The 20,708-nt window shown below is 33.7% G+C and overlaps 1 protein-coding gene across 2 annotated transcripts in view; it reads right to left on the reverse strand.

Annotated features, from left to right (window-relative positions):
* Positions 1-20,643, reverse strand: part of LOC117122383 (BTB/POZ domain-containing protein KCTD9-like) — a 36,362-nt gene extending 15,719 nt beyond the window's left edge. The window contains exons 1-11 of one of the 2 annotated variants that reach the window (XM_033267932.1): positions 20,503-20,643; positions 20,075-20,388; positions 19,230-19,351; positions 16,929-16,972; positions 16,088-16,214; positions 14,988-15,074; positions 9,661-9,719; positions 8,479-8,610; positions 6,050-6,222; positions 2,369-2,518; positions 1,540-1,645 (exon numbers count right to left, since the gene is read on the reverse strand). In XM_033267932.1, the coding sequence (XP_033123823.1) occupies positions 1,540-1,645; positions 2,369-2,518; positions 6,050-6,222; positions 8,479-8,610; positions 9,661-9,719; positions 14,988-15,074; positions 16,088-16,214; positions 16,929-16,972; positions 19,230-19,351; positions 20,075-20,134 (1,060 nt within the window). In that variant the 5' untranslated portion in view covers positions 20,135-20,388; positions 20,503-20,643. The remainder of the gene's footprint in view (positions 1-1,539; positions 1,646-2,368; positions 2,519-6,049; positions 6,223-8,478; positions 8,611-9,660; positions 9,720-14,987; positions 15,075-16,087; positions 16,215-16,928; positions 16,973-19,229; positions 19,352-20,074; positions 20,389-20,502) is intronic. The other variant, XM_033267933.1, reaches the window with a different exon arrangement.
* Positions 20,644-20,708: the final 65 nt, after the last annotated feature.

The following is a 20,708-nucleotide window of genomic DNA, read 5'->3' on the forward strand; positions in this document are numbered from 1 at the left end:
TGACAGTAGTTTTTATATGTCTAGTTTGTTGCCTGTCTAGAAATTATGAGTTTAGACAACAAAATCATATCTGTAGCTTATTTAGTTTCAATTTTATGCACATTTTAGATAAATTTGGCGGCCATTTTTCAAAATGGCCGCATTTGTATACAAGGAGTAAAATCAAGTGTCAACAGGGTTTAGGGTGACCAGAAGGGATTAATTAGGATATCTGGCTATGTGGATTGCTTCTAACATTCCACTCCCCCTAACTCATTTTTTTTCAGATTTTTTTTCTAGTCTACTCTGTCTGGATGTTTTTGGCAAAACTATTTGCTAACTAAGGAAACACAATTTTAATTTTTTTTTTATTCCGCCCTCCTCTGATGATCTTAAAAAAAAGTAAGTACGCAAAACAAGAAAAAAAAAAAAGTCTCGCCTAATGGATTACAAAAAAGAGCAAACAAAAACCGCAGTTATCAAATAAAAAAAACAACATATGAGACAAAGAGGATAAAGTAAATTATGAAATGTCAAGGATAATGCAGACCACTCTGTACCCTGAAGCGGCACCAAGAATGAAGTTAATGAAAGGAAATGAATATACTTTGTATTATCAATAGAATTGATGGACTTTCTTAGTGTGATGGCATCTCACACTTAAAGCAATCTTTGGGGATGAATGTGCTAATGGACTTCAAATTCATGACGTAAACATTAAAAATTATCTAAATATAAACTATTTTGTGTTGGAATTTTAAGTGGTAGACTCAAGTAGTGAGTGTCCAGGGGGAGGGGGGAGGTTCCGTATTTTCTATCACCATTGTATTAAAATATTTAATTATAATAAATAATTAAGAAACTAATAATCATGATAATTATGCTTAAATATCCATAAATAAATATTTCCTTCTTGGTTGATTCTTTATCTATTTTTAATCATTTAGGTGAATGTCAGGGTTCTCAGATTACTTTTGCCACTTCTGTATTTTGCTCTTTAGTTTAAATAGTTTTATTTAAAAATATTATTTAATTTTGATGTTTTTCAAATTAAAAAAAATAAATACAATTTAAACTAGGTAGAGTGTACTAGACTGCACATTAAAAAACTTTAGTAACTGCGGCTTTTTTACAAGTTCACTTTTCATGAAAATACCGTCCTTATAACCTTTCAGTAAATGAAAAAGCATGATTACAAGTACAATAAATAACATGCAGTGATACTAACCAAAATATTACAATTTTATTATTTGATAATGAACATGACATTTTGATTTTTGTCAAGTTAACCTTTGATATTTATACCCCAAAATTTAATCAACTCTTCCTTGAAATGTCCACTCCACTAAATGTTAAGATCCATTTATTAGCTTTTGCATAAAGCTGCTAAAATGTAAATAGGAGACAGAAAAATGGCTGTGCATACTACCCTCTGTGGTCGAGAAAAATGTTAAAAAACATTTGCTTATAGAGTGGATGTGCTACCAGCATGAGCTATGAGCATGTGCTATGAGCATGTCATATGAGCACTATATATAAACACAAAATGACATCACTTGCCTTCCATATTTGTCTTGGCTCCACATGGATCCTCAAAGTTACAGCCTCTCAGAGAAGCGCCCTCTAAGTTTGCTAGCACCATCTTCACACCTTGCAGATTTGCACCCTGAACATGACCAGCAAAAAGAATATTCACATTAAAATAAAATGAATTGTCAATTTTCATAAATATTGCACTTCAAATTCTTGAGAGGCATTTAACAACATAAATTTACAAAAAATTAAAAAAGTACAACCCAAATGTGAGGGGAAAAAACAGCAGAGATGGGGGGAGACCCAGCCAGCACGTGCACTCCTAAATTTTACAAAATTGAAATACATAACACAATTTTTTGTAATTCAGCTCAACAATGTTGGTGCTGACACAGACCTGTCAACCCTTACATATTTGCCGTAAGTCTTACGCATTCCAATCAAATCTTACGATCTTACACAAACACCGGCAAAACTTACACTATCCAGGACCAGGAGCGCTTGGCGGCCACCTGGCCCTCCGCCACTGTTTGTGCCTTCGGCACTCATTATGTGTCACCCAATCTTACTCTTTAAAATTGACAGGTATATTGACATAGTCTGGACATGTTTATAATGATGATGACGATGATGTTGTCGATGATGATGATCACGATCAGCATAATAATAACTATACCAACAATATAGAATACCTGTACTTGGTACGATCATCAATCTGAAGCTAAAATTATGATGGGTGTGTAAAGTGGCGTCAATGTAGCGAATGAACATTTCTCCAAAAATGAGTGGGAGGCCTTGATTCAAATAGAAATTGTGAAATAACAATAATAATTAATAGTAACAAATGTTTTCTTACATCCATAATGGCTCCTGCTAAATTTGCACGTTCCAAAGAGCAAAATGACATATCAGCCCCAGAGAGATTTGCCCCACTTAAGTTAGCTAACTTAAAGTTGACAAACCGAAGGTCAAGTCTTGTCAGGTCAGCACCACAGAAATTTACACCCTGTAAAAAACAAAACGATAATGTTATAATATATCTTATAACAGATTCACATCAGCCAAAATCACAGTTTCCCTAGATTTTAGTTGGCTTATCCCTACTGCACACCACTAGCGATTTCCCCCTTGATCCGACTGGCTTTTGCTGGAAAGTGTCAAATGCTGTTGGTCAGTTTTTCCCCCCACCCCCTCTGTTTGAAACAAATAAAGTTCTTAACATTGACTTACACACAAAGTTATACTTTTAACAACGTAGAAGTTAATACAAAAGAGAGGTGTGGCAATAGGTCAACTATGTCCTTGCATTGCAGATTTTTTAACAGAATTCTACATTATCACAGATCAAGGACACTTAGATGTCAAATAATATCGCTGTTTCATTAATAAAACTCATAAAGCTATTATACAACAACAGGAGTGCTAACTGTTCAATGAAGCATTGCAGAGTTTTGTATGAGTCTAAAATATGGCCGAAGAACACAACTTTTAAGCACATGCACATGAATTACAGCCATAATTAACATTTATTATCATTTAATCAATCATCAATAATTAATTGAAAATCATTAACCTAGCTTAGCAAGAAAGGGCTAAGTCAAGTAACTAATTAAAATAAAGTACACTGTAAAGAATAGTATGCTCTGTCACACAGGGAGGCCTGAGTGTAACCTTGTTGTATTTATATATATTATCTATATATTAAAAATTTGGGCGTAATCAAAGAAAATGCATAGGATTTTTTTATTAGCTGAATCTATGACAGCCATCTTGTTAAATACTGATACACAACTCTGCATTTTCAGGATAAGTTAACAGGAGTGATGTTTATAAACTTTATAAACCTATTTCATTAAAGAATAATAACGATATGATGATTGATCGACTGTAAAAAAAATCACATAACAAAAGGCTCAGTATGTTTACATTTTAAACATGTGTGCAGCATGACAGCAGTAGGCTCAAGATAAGTCAAAACATCAAGTTGTTAGAATGTAGCAAACAGGTAGTATGCGTATCAAATTATCTTGATAATTAAACCTCAGTGTAAGATAAATCAAAGGGCAGAATATAATTTGTTTTACTCATCAGTCTGATTGTAAAATGAGGCTAAAGTGACAGTCCCACGTCAAAGATTTAATGAATTCCCATTCACATTACACTTGCTGAAAATAGACAACATCTCGAGTCCTCCAGCATGTGATTGGATAATGTAGTGTGTAGGTTGATTTAGAGGCCTCCTGATATTTAGAACTGTAACCAAGCTGTAATCACAAATTACAGGAAAGAACAATTCTGCTCTATAAATCAAGTTGGAATCAGGCAAAAACCTGATTTCATCAACATCGCTACACTGCTGCTACAGTGTCTCCACTACAAATCACTATGCTGCGTAGCTTCTCCTGGCAGATGGTTTGGCTGGGAGAGCATATCCTGGTGCTACCAACCTTCAACCTAGGGATGGATAGCACTTTGAGCACTACTTTAGTGGATTTGTGCGCTTTAGAAGTCTTATTATTAATATTAGGATAGCTCTTTAATAAGCAGTTATGAAAATTGAATAAGAACCCCACATGAGCAATTTAATTAACAAGCAATTTTCTCTGAACAAATATGCAATGTAATTTAATTAGTTACATTGTATCAATACCATTACAAAAAAAAAAAAAAAAAAAACAATTTAGAAGATAAGATTAATCTGGGCCTGAAATATACTGTATTCATTTACGGCATGCATATCCGCATTAATCACCTATAGGAATTGTAAACACAATTACAATTTAATCCTTGGCTATACCAATCATCTGTCTGATATCTGAGCCTATACTGCATGCTTTCACATTCACTTAAGTAAATCATTCCTGAGCCATAGATAGAGGACTTTGGGGGGAGGGAGGATGTGTGGGTCCTCAAAAATGTTGTCACACCTACTCAAAATTTCCTAAGCAAAACATCAGACTCATGTAGTTAAAAATCATCTCATTCCCTCAGGTAGCTCAAACCCTATCAGCTCCTAATGCCAATTTTCCTGGATAGGATTTTCACATTTTACTGATGTGACAATAAATATATTTCTATTTAAGTCTACCTTTTAATGTCGATATGCCATATTTTTAATTCAATGATGTTAAATTTTAATTAATATTTTGCTCATATAATATGCTCACATAATGCATTACATTAAATATTAATGATTCTTAATATAATAAGGTAGTATATTATGATCCATCTAAAAAGCCGATAGTTCTATTTTTATTATATTGGCTTTAATATTGTATTGTCTTTTCTAGAGTGGAGCCTAATGTCTACAAAGACAAAGCCAAAGAACTTCCATCCATCGAGATCACTATTTAGGTTTGCTCTAATGAGTTGGATACCAGCTCAAATACTAATCAAATATTATGCAATACAATTACAGTATATATCTATAAATTAAAACCACTACTAATCTATATTTTAATACATGTTTGCCATTGGAATGTCAGAAATGATGTAATGAGACTGTCAATCTGATCAGCAACAGGAAGTTGTCAGTTATTCCAAGAACAAGCTAAAAATAGAAACAAATCATTTGAACGTAGCATCAATAATGTTTTAACGTACAAAATCAAAACATTACTATCATTAGCAAAGGTTAGCAAGGTAAATGTTAAAGTAATGGATTGATAAATTTAGACTTTTGATTTGGCCATGGAAAATTTTACTTTAGTTTACTACGAAATTTCATTAAAATATTTATGGCCATAAATATGCATGAGTAATAACTACTGTCGATAAAAGATAAAAGTGGTAAAGGAGGAAGACAGATATTGATTAGTGAAATGTTAAAGAGAAGAAAAGCCTCAGAAAAATGGATAGAAAAAGGGACAGAGAAGGATAGGGGGGACAGACAGCATGTAGAACCTGTTAAGTCACAATGTATGTACAGTATGTACTGTATATTATAAGTTAACATTTTTTATACTTTCCTAAACCAGTCTAATGTTAACATGACATCTAAATAATATTTACATCTATTTTAATTATAGGTTATAAATTTTTACATAACTATTTTCAGAATATACTTCAATAAATTTCATTATTCAGAAATCAATAATAGCTGTGTTTAGACAACATAAAGTACAATAAAACATCGCAGCTTGGTGGTTAACATGCTCAGTAGCGGATCTAGAAATTCAAAATGGACAGTGCCTGGAAAGGGACTTTCACAGATAGAATGTTCACCCACCTCAGCCCCACCATGGTTGGGGCAAGAAAAATTATGATTGTGGCACCTCTAGTTGGCACTCCCATGCTTAAATTTGAATATAATTCCTTTTTTTCTCCATTTTTTTTATAACTTTCGAAATTATGGGGGGGGGGGTGCCCCACCATTGAATCCGTCACTGATGCTCGTCCAACCTGGTTGAAATATTACAAAATGTTTTACTAAAAAATGAAATAAATCTCTGAAGTATCACTTAGTCAAAAAAGTATCAAATTCATCATATAAATGGTATGTTCCCAAAAAGCCAATATGAAAGACTGTAATACTAACTTGGCAACGTAATTCCGATCTTGAGGGACACATCATTAACATCTTGACAAACTCCCTGCGTGTGATAGGAGTGTGGTCCCCTGGTGGAGGTTTTGGTTCCCTGTCTTTGATTATAACTTCCAATTTGTGTATGAGTGATTGTAAACCATAGAATTTAGCTTCTTCAAGTACTCCTATAGATAAATGGTGAAACAAAAACGAATATAAACCGTTCATAACTCTAAAATCTATGACACAGCAACCTTGTGGGGTACTTCTGGTGATGATTACTGTAGGACAATTCTCTAATCTTTCTGAAGAGTGTACTGCATTCTTTAATATGCACGTGGGCCATACTGCACATGAGGAGCAATGGCTTAAAAGGCTCTTCCGAAAGAAGGTGCACTGTTTTTATACTTGTATCTCAGCCTTCCGTCTGAAACACAAGGAGAGAAGCGAATGGAATTGAACCAGGGCCCAAAGGATTTCCACCGCTCAGCGAACACAGTGGCGACCAGCAGTTAGCTGACCAAGCTACTGTATGCTGCTCTTTCTTAAAATTTCCATCTTACAATAAGACGGTTTTAAACTCCTTACCTTATATTTAGAACAATTTCATAAGCTGCAACCTAATTATTTAGCATTATTAAATCTGACATTTGGATTTTGTTCACATCTTAAACATGTACCACAATTTGATTTAATCTAACTTCTGCTCTGCAATAAAACAAAATGTGATACCCAGCCCATTAAACCATGATTAATCTTATCCAATTACTGTATACGTTACCATGGGGTCTACATGATAAATAGGACTGTGAGCGCACAAATCATGCAATTCCTATTACTGTACATGCATTTATCCCCAAATGGAGGATTGAATGAAATTGATTTACAGGCTCAACTGCAAAACTTTCCTAAATACTGATAAGAATCGAAAAAAAATATATCATGAATAACAAATAAGTCATTTTAATGGTTATTATCTGCGTATTCATAAACTCACAAATGATGAAAAACAGAATTGCACAAAGGCAAATTACATTTGGGGAAATGGCGACATATTTATACAAAATTGGATACTGATATAAAAAACAATAATAAAATTTAAATTGTTAATAGTATTTTAAAAAAAACCACTAAAATGTGATTACAAATTATTGAGTCTCAGTTACAAACAAAAACAAGAAATTTAGTAATGAATGTGTTTTAACAGAAGTTATATTTGTGCTTTAATCCTGTTGGAATGATTAATTTAGTCAAACTGTACTACGAAGTTGAACTGTTAGTTACCTGATGATGAAATTCTTTTGTGTTTCAGCTAGAGGGCAAAAATACAAATTACAATAATGCCGTCTTTTGGAAGAGACATTTACGCCATTGGTTCTGTCCACAATACACCTTATGTGCAAAATGTGGCACACTCTTTGGAAGAGACAGATATTGTCTTGCAGTGTAAATTCACCATATGCCAGAAGAACGCACTGGAAAAAGGTCTGCCCTGGATTTTGTGAACTCATAAATATAATTATTCATTTCTTCAGATGCAATAAATCAATAAGGAAAATATGTAGCAGGCCTACTACATTAATATGCTATCTATTGAATGATTCCGCTGCAGAAATGTATCAAAGTCTATTTGTTGGAAGATGTCGGTTTATGTTAAAATCTAAACTATTTAGATTTCCTAATACTGTATTGTTTTGAACAAACGCAACAGGGTTTTTGAAGGGATGATTATTCGAGTGAGGTGTTTATTTTTTTTTGGGGGGGGGGGGTAAAATTGATATGCATATACTCAAATAAACGCCCCTTAATTTCACTGTAAATTTGGAACTACAACACATAATTATCGTCAAAATGTGTTATTGCATAACCATAAAGACTTATTGATCCTAACCAGGTTAGGAAACATGAGCAGAACATTAATAGAATGTGTTAAGAATGATGTTGCTTCCATTAGATGTGTTTAGTCATTTGGGGGGGGGGGGTGTTTATTGCAGGAGAAAAAAAAATGCCTGGTGCATTTATTCGAGGGAGGTATTTATTCTAAATGAGACTCTAGATGAGGCTTTAATCCGAGGAGCGTTTATTCAAAGCAGGGCAATTATTCGAATAAATACAGTAATTGTTTACTGTGCCAAAATAAACTAACCAAATATTTTTATCACTTTCCTTAACTTTGCAACAAAGTTAAAACATGAAAGAAATCTTGAATAATGTGACATTAATAATTGCCATAATAATGTGGCAAAGTGCATTTAAACTGCATCTTATATATAATTTCCCATATGTGTACAGAAATCAATTCATATAGTAATTAAATTGACTGGGATATTAATATAACTAATTTAAAGTACGTTGTACTTTAAGTACAATTCAGGGATTTACATTCATAGATTGAGTTTTTCAATATCTAAAATTAACCTGGGATTGAGACAATCACTTACCTCTTGGAGATATATCAGCATCAAGAATAAGTTGACCATGCCTCAGGTAATTGAGAATAGGTTCAAAGTATTTTGGGGATCTGTCAATAAGAAATGCTGCTTCAGAGTCTACTGCACTACACCAAGGATATTCTGGACATGAAAATAATTCACAAGTAAAAACTGATTCATAATCTACATATAGTAGTGGGCCAGCTAAATGCAAAACAGCAATGGTACTATCACAATAGAGTGCTCAACAAAACAAATGTTAAATTCCCTGCTGTATCAAAGGCTATAACACTACACCAAGAAAATAGTTCACAAAGTAAAAACTGATTCATAATTCCCTGCTGCTTCAAAGGCTTTAACACTGCACCAAGGATATTCTAGATGTGAAAGTAATTTAAGATTCACTAGGTAACACCAATTCATAATGCCTTGTAGCTTCAAATATTTTAATTCAAGAATTTTTCATTTACCAAAGTATCGCGCATAAAGCATAAAAGAAACAGGTCACAAATTGCAACCCTCATGAAAACCAAAAGGGATAATTTAAATAGCAGGATTGTAAAATTACATAAAGTACAGAATTCCAAATTCAGCAGTAACAAGTAGGCCAAATTATATAAAATATAAAAAATGTCTACAGTAATTAAGCAGACTTAACACATTTGTGGCAAAGACAAGCCAAACCAGTCATTCATCACAAAAATTGATTTTTAGTTATTAATACATAGTTAAAAAGTAAAATGAGAGCTAAAAATTGGTAAAAGAATCATTCAAATCTGCCATTTTTTATGAAGTTACAGAAGTTTAAACATACAGCTGTTTAAAGAACAATGTTTGAGAAATCAGCCTTTAAAGTTTATGATTTTGGGCAATTTCTTAGGCAGAAACCATTACCAACTCGTTAAAAAATTGTTGTTTTAACATTGAATATTGGGAAAATAACAGCATAGTATAATATATAGATATATACAGATTAGTTTAGTGTAATAAAATAGATTTTAAAAATGTTGACATTCCAGCATGTTTTGGCCATTATCTCTGAAACAGGATTTGCAACAAGTGAATGGTTTGGCTGGTCTTTGCCACATTTAATCTAATTTAACTAAAAGGTCCTGATTAAAAATCATTGATGAAAAAATACCAACTGGAATAAAATAATATGAAAAAAAAAACTCAGAGAAATACACTTACTATTTCCGGAGAACATCCTGGCCAACATGCTTGAGGGCTCCCTTCCAATGAGTGTACTCCTACAAGAAAAAAAACCAAAAAACAAGAGAGGTTGATAATATTGATTTTTGTATAAATATGGTATTATCTTCACCAGCCTCTTAATTCTAATTACAGAGCTTTAAAATATATTCCAATTAAATTTATCAGTGATAAAAGAAATTATTGTCTACAACATCTGTCTACATATTAATGATTCTTCCAATTTTCTTTGGGAGGATGAAGAATGTTTAATATAAAGTGGAGTAAAACAAAAGTAACTAGAATTTGGAGGAGAAATACAAGGGTATGCATCACAAGTATATGGGAGTCCATGGTGGATTATTCTATCCTATGTACTCCTGGGTGAAGACAATAGGCTGTCAAACAGAGGCATGCGTTGTTGCACCGGCTTTCCCTGATGGATCAAACCTTTCCCTGATGGATCAAACCTTTCCCTGATGGATCAAACGTAACACCTTCCAGCACGTTGTCACTTTTTTTGTGCGGTATGTTTCACGATTTACCCCTTCAAAGGTTCTGCCACCGAAAATGGGATGTTAATATTGTGCTCCAATGGGTCTCGGAGGCACCTTTTCTTTGAGCTTCTACACTCAGCACCTTGGCTTCACCTTTCCATTAAGACGGTGTTCTTGGCGTTCTTAAATGCTTTGTCAGTAGAACCAGGGAACATAAGGTTTGATTCAAGTGGGGTTGGATGGGTTTTTTTGCACTTTGTTTAGTGCTAAAACACAGACTTTGCATTTTTTGCCACCAGCTGTGTTTCTTCCTACCTCATGGTCTTTTTTTTTCATGGGTAGCGGAGGATAAACTCTGGTGCCTTGTTGGCGCCTTGGAAGTTTTATAAGGGTAGATGGTTATTAATAAATTGCAGCTGCATAATCTACATACATACCAGGTAATAAGAGAAGTTGTAAATATGTAGTGAGCTATATAATTAAGATATTATTAAAACATTATTGATACTGATTTTAGCAATATCATTGATTTTGATATAAATAGCACGTCTTTTAGATTCAAGACCAGTGTACTTTTAATTCAATCAATAACATATAACTACATTTTCAGAAAAAGAAAAAAAAATGTGAATAAACTGGATGTCAATGACTAATTTGTGAATGTTTTGCTCACAATATGTTTTTATTTGAAGCTAACGACATCATCAATAATGTCTTACGTCTTCTTTTCTAAGACCTCAAAATTCACTGCAGCATAAAGCCTCATTTATATGTTGATCCAATAGAATGTACAAAATTTTTTTTCCAATCCTACTATTATTATGCGATTATGTGGAAATGTCAACATACACAGGAGTATTAAGATGGCTCTAAGGTATCAATTGGAGACTTCTATACGACTCAATAAAAATATATTCTTGATATACCACCTCAATAAGCATATCTTGAAGCACTAAATATTTCACTTAATACTAAAAAGACAAAGAAATACTACTTCACACAAACTAATACTACCGTAATAATGAAGCATAATCAAATCTAGTTTTCCCTTTGTTTATTTGCATTAGTGATATGCAGGATCCACCAGACCATAACACTTCATACAGGAAGTTTAGGAAATGAACTGAAATATAGGCCTATTCTTAGGAATGTTTAAAAATTAATCAATACAAGTCCCTAATGACATGACAATTTCTGCTTGTTTATAAGCTACAGTATATTTATAGCATTATGATGATGATTTAAGTATAGTTTGTAAAAAGGCCACTATCTTTTTACAAGATATCTGTACAAATAAGACTTATTATCTCTCTCCATTTGAAAATAAATCAGTTTTCCTAGATATACAGATGTTTTACTACAAAATCTTCAAACTGATGACCAGCCAATTTAAGGGACAATACAGAAGCTTTCTAATACTTACAATACATCTGTTAACTATTCGAGAAATATATTTTTCATTCTAATTTTCAATTAAAAACTAATAATTTATTTATGTTCACAAGGTAAATCATATTTTTAATGTTTTCTATCACACAATGATATATATATTACGACAGCTAAGTCTATTCTTAAGCATCTCTGAATAGGGCACCAGCCGGTTCTTTACAAATATTGCATTGGAAAAATATACATGGCAGTGGTCATGATGCAGTTGGGCTGATCAGTTTGCAGCTATAGTAGTCTAAGCAATGTAAATGTAATCCCTGTAATGAGAATGCTATGTAGGCAATCTACCCTTTATTTGGCAACCACGTTATAGAGTATTAACCTAAGCCTGAAGTACATCATTGGCCTAGAGATCTTGCAATTCCGTGAGACCCCCAATGCGATTGCATGTTCGTGAAGGACGGTTTTCAGCAACGGTCTGCTCTGACCGCCAATGCCAGTGAACCGGCGTTGGATCGGGAGAGAGTGCTGGGAGATTAGTTTTGGCTGATGCATTGTGAATTAGGCTTTAGCACACAGATCATCACATATTTCTAGCCACTAATTGATGAATTTAATTGTATTTAATTTCTCCTAGTTTTTAATGTTAATATAAAGCACACTGAGAGTGTAATGCACTACATATACAGCATTATTACTAATATAATCAAAGACAAACTATATGTACAGAGCACCAAAATACACAATTCATTAAATTTCACTCAATCAGCTTGACAATGGATAGATGTGAATGAAATCAAAATAGCTTTACAAAATATATAAATACGGTAGGCTTCATATTTACACTTCAATATAGAAATTAAGAAATCTTGGCCATGGCAGGGGTGGATTAAGGGAGGGGCATGGAGAAATATGCACCCCGGTTTTGTCACTGCCGTCTTATTTTTTAACAAAGGTAAGCAATCACTCAACGTAAGCAATATACCATTATTGGATAAATATTAATCTGCATAAATATATTACATCTAGGCCTCTAGGTCAAAAATTCTAGATTCGCCCCCGCTTGGTCAGACATTCTCTACCCCTAACATTCCCCCATCATAGTTGCTACTTGTTAAAACTAATCTTTAATTTTTTGACTCATAGTTTTCTTCTTCCAGTACTGAAGTTGCTGCCGAAGAAGTTGTATGCGAAGTTTGTGTTCTCGTCTTTCGTTTTCCAGTTTCGTTTGCAAAATCAGTATTTCTAGCTCATGATGCGATGGAGCCTCAATACAAGTTTCCTTCAAACTTTCTTGTTTCTCTAACTGCTGCTGCTCCTCGCACTCATGAGAAAGCGCTGCATCATTCACGTCCTCATTCACAAGACAGCAGGTATCGGGGATGGCAGAGGGTTCACTCTCACTTCGATAGCCTGCCATCTTCTCCGTGTTTGGTTGGTACTTCTCTTCTCTCATGTGTTCATAATCATCGTAAGTCTTTGACATGTCCGTCGAGTGGTAGAACTCTTTCCTCCAAATGTTCTTTATGTCTGCGTTTGATACAGCTGGTTCCTGCTCAGCTACCGTCACAGGTGTGACCAGCTGAACTTGCGGTACATTAGGAACAGGTAGCGTGGACGTACTTGTGAACATCTTGGTAAGTGGTTTAGTGGTGATTTCTGTTGATCTATATTCATTTGGTGCACTTTCACTTATAGTGGTTTTTATCATGTCTGATCGGGCTTCTATGTACTGTTGTTGATGGGCAATTCCATGGTGATGATGGTGCTGCAAATGGGAACAGTCAAATGCTCCCATATCAGCTTGTTCTTCAGTGCCAGATAGTGAATCTATAGGAATACAAAATCGCATGCATATTAATCATCTTTCATTATCATAATTTAAAATCTCCCTAAACCCTATTATAAGTTAATGATCATCTTAATGACATGCTAGTTCCTGATATTTATATAGAGTAGTCAGATATTTTCAAGTATCTATGTTATATGTATAGATATTAATATTTGAAATGAATGAATGTGAGTATAAATGTAATAACGCTGCATCTCTTTGATGGCTTAAACAGCAAAATCTAAAACTTGACAACTGACGTAACTTAATAAAAATATCCTGGCACTCAACAAAAATAACAGTTTTTTTTCAAAAATGTCTACATGGTGTAACACAAGCATTTATTATTAAGATTGAAGATTGATATTCATTTCATGAATTAATGGTAGTGGGTAGAGATTGTACAAGATTTGAACTATTTGCTAACATGCTATGACTATAGCATTGAAAGAGTAATTTGTACCCTAAAGGGTATAATAACATCTTCAAGGTGATGTGTCAACTATTTTGGAAACATGGGTAGGTGAGGATTGACAAATAATATCTACCAACCACTAACTGTATTAAGTGGTTACAAGATTAATGCAAGATGTGGAAAAGCTACTCAGTGGCCATTTTAACATGTAGTAGTTAAATAGTATTGTATGTGCTATGGATTAGATAAATCAGTTTATTTGCTTTAAATGATTCCATGACAATCTTCAAGACAAATGGGATAAAATGGGAGGCACTTCATTTGAGCCTAAAATTTTAAATGTTCTTCCTCTTTAGTAAGATAATAGGGTAAATAACTAGCATTTAGCAGCCTATGAAATTATGGTGGGTTGGTAATTACTGTCGGTGTTCGGTTACTGGCCAACGAACTACAAATAAGTAGAAAGCGGTTGAAACCACCATCATGATGCATCTCTTCGATAGCTTAAACGGCCAAATCTAAAACATTTATTTCACTTGCAGCATATTCGGCTGCATTTTTGCTCTCCGCGGAACTAAAAGTGGATATAATGGCCATTACTATGTACCACGTCTTAGTGACACACTTTATTGCATTGAATGCTAAGTAAATATCAAATATTAAGTTATTATTGCATTGAATGCTAAGTAAATATCAAATACAAAGTTATTATTGCATTGAATGCTAAGTAAATATCAAATATAAAGTTATTATTGCATTGAATGCTAAGTAAATATCAAATATAAAGTTATTATTGCATTGAATGCTAAGTAAATATCAAATATTAAGTTATTATTGCATTGAATGCTAAGTAAATATCAAATATTAAGTTATTATTGCATTGAATGCTAAGTAAATATCAAATATTAAGTTATTATTGCATTGAATGCTAAGTAAATATCAAATATTATTCCAGTGTGCCTTTTGAGGAACATTCATAACAAATATAGGTTTATAATAGATAAATTAATATTCATAACTCCATGTAATTAAATTAGTTATGTAACTGATGAGTCCAATTTGGCAATAATATTATGAATTGATCATTTTAATGTGTATCAGTTCTGTTCTTGTAGAGTAGCTTTGGATGGATGTTAGCCTAAATATATTGGTTGTTCTATAAACCAGGAATCAAATATTCTGATGAAATTCTTGCCTTTTTAATGTAGTATTAATATAATCACAGCCTCTTGAGACCTCTTTTTCAGGATAGTATATTTGTCTTGGGCAAGTTGCCCAATGACTGTGGATTAAAAGTAAATTGAAAGGCTTGAGGGCGCTGTCTCATTACTGCAACATGTGCTGGGTTAGAATGTGATGAATCATGAATAATTCATTAATGAATTACAAAACAACCATGTGGATGAATGTTCTTTCTTTTGACTTTGAAAAAATATGGTAGGCAAAAAAAATGTCAACAAAATAGACATTCTCACTAAGCCAAGCAAGGACTATGACATCTTTCCCACTCCCAACTTCCTTACTTTCAAATTCTGTAAGACACAAAGTGGGCCAAATGACATGTTCCTAAAGCTGGTATTAACACAGATGAAATATAAACATAGTTTGAAAAAAAAAAGAGGAAGAAATAGAGTGTCATTGTTTCAACTACGTATTTACTTGGCAGATTCTGTGATTGTATAACTGTACAAATTTATGTCAGGATTAAATATTTTTGAGTTGATAATAATAACAAAATGGAAGGTTACAATTAACATATTCTATAGCTATTCTGGCTATTAAGTATTATTGATGTCAACAAATTGCTAACGTCAGCACAGATAAGATATACTGTTTGTCATCAAGTTTGTAATTCAAATTCTATCAATTTGAATGATAGATTAAAAAAAAAAAACGTTTTTGCAATCTACAGATCTTTCACTACAATAATTCTTAAATTGATTACTAGCAAATGTAATTGTAATAACCAATGCAAAGAATACAGAAACTATAATTTTCAATAGAAAGTTATTACTTACTGTTAATATTCAAAGTGAGCAAACTAAATATTGAATTAAAAGAATACAAGGCCTTTGTTAAATCAACCCAGGCAGTAATTGTTCGTTATTCATAATTTTAAGTATGTCATCTGGAGTTTTTATTGTGATGATTAAGTCATGCTAAATCAGTTACCGAATTCTGGATTAAAACAAAGGACGGGTCAGGGAAAATAATGGAGCAAAACGACTTTTGTTACTTCTAAATGAACCACTCAAAGAACTAGGCCCAACAATAATACAGTGAAGTAATCCATACCTTGTTGTTGTGAACCTCTTGCCACCAACATTGAGAGAGACCCAGTCATTCTGGTCGTGAGACATGTTTGAGTCATCAGCATTGCACTTATTTACTAAAGGCCTTGTTGCAACAGCATACTTAGGATCTGTCAAACAACATACAAGTTTAAATAATTCCTATGGTATTTTTCTCTTCTAGATTTAGCACCGACTTAAAAAGGAAAGCTTTGGTGTCAGCTTCTTCTAAAGAAGGTGTCTCAAATGTGAGGAACATGGGCAACTGAATAACAGTTGGTAACATTCTGAAATACACTGTGCTATAGAACCAGATTATTATTTTTTAAGTCCTTTATATAATAATAAATTATTAATGAGAACAAAACATGTAGCACCTTGGTTTAAATAATAACTACAATTTTTAATAACATCATTATAATCTATATTATCACTACCATTCACAGAAAAAATGTATACTTCTGTCCTGTGCGAGGGATGTGCCTTGTTACATTGCATCCTTTTGAATGCCCAACAGTTTAGGATTAGCACACATCCCATATAATATCTACCTCATGTGAAAAAAAAAAAATACACATTGCAAGGGCCAGTAATAATACTACAGAGATTTTTTGCATTCATCACTGAGCATGCTCACAGGTTACCGCTTATCTTTGACTGTGATGTAGCACTTAACCTTCAGCATCTGTGCAACAATGGCACATACATTTTTGGCAAGGTTTTAATCAATCGCATGAAGATGATGGTTATTTGAGTAGAAGTATATCAGAAAGTCTTTGTAACATTTTAATATGCTTTCCGTGTAAAATTTTAGCTTATTTCAGCCTCTGAGTACATTAACTTACCGACAAATGGTTCTCCTTCTGACAAATACAGTACTTCATCATCTCTGAATGCAAAAAAATATTGAAACATTCAATTGAAAAACAAGATTGAAATATTCAATATTTACATTGTTGAAAACAAAACATGTGGTAACAGCAAAGGCTTAAAAATTTCTTCCTTTTGTGTAGATCTTCTCCTATCCACATAGAAAGATCAAGAGATTGTTGTTGATTTTCATAAGAAGGGAAATTGCGGTGATACTGACTGATAATGAGCCTGGGGTTCAGCATTCAACTGTTCAAATCAAACAACTGAACTCTTAGATGCAGGGCCGCCGAGAGCTGCTGTGGGCCCAAGGGCAGCTTCGCTGGTACTGTAGGTCCTCCTTTTTATTTAATTTTTTTAAAATTTTTTTTTATGGTTTTATCTTGTACATCATATACTACTACTTTTGTCTGTCTCCGTTATTGTTTCTATGTGATATTTTAGGACCCCGCTGGAAACAAGTTCACAGGTTATCCTGGCATTAATATCTGTTTTTTGTTTGTTAATATCAATTTTTTATGTGGTATATGATGTTCAAGGTAACTCAAATTTATTTTTGATGAAGTACAGTATTTTTTACAACTTATGACATTTTTGCTATTGTATCTTTCTACTTAGATATTTTTTGTACTATATATTTTAATGCACTGCCGAATAAAACGAAATGAAACGAAAAATACCTGAAGGATACTGGATGAATGTATGTTTATTAATTTTCATTTATTTATTTAATTACTTTTTACCTAGCATTTGGCCCCGTCGCCCCCCAGAGCTCTTGCCCTGTAAGCCCCGGCCAATCGGTGCCACTGCTTGGAAGTACTGTCTGCGTAATCTTTTAGCATTGATAAAGGTAACTTATACCCCTTTTAGACAGACCTGCAAAACGGTATTAATACCGTATTACTCGAACGCCGGCGTTCTATGTGAAAGAGTAAATACGCCTAAACACCGGCATCAGTTAGACCTCCTCGGGACCTAGTCTTAAAAAAGTTTTGCCCAACTCGATGTGAAAGGGTACAGGGTTCATCACCGTCCTATGCACTGAGGCATAACAAATCAGACGGTCACACAAGCAGCCATCATCCGCTGCTGCAGCTAACAAAGCCGATGAAATCGCTAGCTGATGATTCTTTTAGACGCGAAAATCGCCTGCACCTAGCTGCTCAAAATTCAAGCCGGCCTTGCCTTAAACGCTTCCTAAATTCTCTCTTCGCTTGAACGAAACGCATTAGAAACCTTCTGTTTCTCAATTTATATGTATTGCAAACATAGCAAGCATTAAAAAACATTTGCAAAGCAGCAGTTTTATTACTTCATCCCCGGCCATATTGGATTAATGGAGTAAACAAAAACTTGCGCCCTCTTTGTTAACAAGCACAAGCGGCACAGATATCAAATACTCCTTTCCGCGAGAACCCTTTCAGACAGGATTCGGTATTATTACCGTATTTTAACTAGCTGTGTGAAAAGGTCTGCGCAGGCAATAACGGCGGCGTGATTAGGGTATTATTGCGGTATTTTTTGTCTGAAAGGGGCTTTAGTCACTTCCTATAATTCCATTATTTTTGGTGCCTTGAGCTATTGTTTAGAGTGCTGGGGAGGAAATATTCAGGGGGTGGGGAAGAGATATGATTAGGCTTAACCGTATCTTCAATATTGCGGAATGAATAGTGGTCCAGTTTGTACCTTTGGTGGGCTCTGTCTACAGTGAGAGGGTGGCTTTGAAGTTTGGTAGGATTCTAAAAGATCCCTCTCATCATTTCCACTCTGTAATTGTTGCTAGTTTTATTGAACAGAATTAAAAATTCAGTTTTTTATTGAACAGAATAAATGGTAGAATGCAGTCAGCAAGGGTTCATGCTAGAGCCCTAATCTTCAAAGCTAGGCACATACAATTAGAATTTAATATTTATGGAAACTAAATTCTTGAATTTTAATTAAACTTGTAATTAAAAATAAGAAATAAATTAAAAAAATTCTATTATGTTTTGAGAAATGAGAACGTCATTGTGACCTTGTAATTTCCCTGTGAAAAGGATGGAATAAAGTTTATCTGTATCTGTACACTATATTGACAAAGCTTCACTTTGAGACTCCATACTTGAATACAAAACCAGTTAGAGTAAGTCCTTGATGTTCTCAATTTCAACAGGTAAATGAATGAGGGTTATTTGAAAGCGAATGTGACCATCAGACTAAAATTATAAGCATATTATTACCAAAAATAAGAATTATGAACACAGTACAGAATAACATAAATAAAAAGATCCAATTACCTAATTACTCTAATATCTTCAACGACCCCTCCTTTTTCTGTGTAGACAATTGTACTGGACATGTTAAGAACCCTGTTTGCCTCATGCAGAAACATCTCCAAACTCTCCGCAAGAAATATTAACTAAAAGAAAGCAAAATACATTATAAAAAAAATTAAAATATTTTCAAGAATATTTAATCAGAGACGCATCACAGTATGTGGTTAAGGCAAGACTTTTTTTATATCTTGTTTAGCGTACCCACCACCCACCAATAATGATTTAAAATAAAAAAAAATTTCATTTTTAGCCAACTGAAAAAAACTAAAAGTTTTTCTTTATTTCTTAAAATATTATGCCCACTGCTGCCTTGAAATCTCTAAAAATAAACTATGTATATTTCTTCTTTGAATTATATAAAGTTAAAGCATTTAACCATCCAATTATATTACTACACTGTTTAAATTTACAATAAAGTTTTATTTTTATTTACTCCTCCGTGTGGATTTTTCTGGAAAAATTTTTTGCTAAATAAAAAAACAAAATTTTATACTTATTTTTTTTCCCGCTCTCCTCTGAAGATCTTTAAAAACATAAGTTCCCAAAACAAGGTATAAAAAAGTCTTGCCTAAGTAGATAAACAAAACGTTAAAATAGGCCTAGATATCAACACCTTAACAATTTTTTTGGTGTTGATTTTTGGACCCTACCCTAAGCCTTTCAAATACTAGCAAGGCTTTATGTCTAGGCCGCTGCCTAGGGCCTTATGTCTAGGCCGCTGCCTTGGGACTAGGCCTAGGCTAAATTTGCATTATTGATCAAATAGGTTAGTAAAGCAAAATGATTTAGGCCTAGCGCCTACCTACCTTTCCATTTCCAGTTGTTCCATTCTTTTGTACTATCACTCGCTTCATACTGAAGTGCATTTATACCACCTGACCATAGGGTGTCGTTATGTAGCCTAACTAGGCCTAGTGCAACTCTCTTCCTTGTCTCGGGTCCTGTCTTCTACCAACCAAAGAGTTGTTACAACTCCCCGTACCAACAACTACCTCCTTCTACTACTCTAGCTAGGCCTTACTAGGCCTAGTCTAGGCTAGTCAGTATGATGAACACTGTACCACCACCAGCCTGGAAATTTTAGGTCTTCTCCTGGTTGGGCCTAGCTCGATTTCTACCGCTGAAACGATAAAATGTTAAAAAAATATTAACTACAGCCTGGTATATTTGGTACAAATATTCTCACAATATAAAGTAAAATTATACAAGCTCTGAATTAATATAGTAACCTTACTTTTCTTTTTTAAGTTTAACTGACAAAACAACATGAAAGGCCTTGGATGGAAAATTAGGACGTCGTAGAGTTGCCAGTCTCATAAAAAAAATTAAACCCAATCCTAAATTCAGATTGAACGAGTTAAAAATAATGGCTGTTTTTCGATAATTCTCTGTACAGTGCAATTTTTAAATAAAGTTTGAATATTCGGGTTTGTGAAGGTG

This window comes from Anneissia japonica, unplaced genomic scaffold (assembly GCF_011630105.1).
Source record: "Anneissia japonica isolate Jap-2015-1 unplaced genomic scaffold, ASM1163010v1 scaffold288121_len269371_cov247, whole genome shotgun sequence".
Classification (NCBI taxonomy): domain Eukaryota; kingdom Metazoa; phylum Echinodermata; class Crinoidea; order Comatulida; family Comatulidae; genus Anneissia; species Anneissia japonica.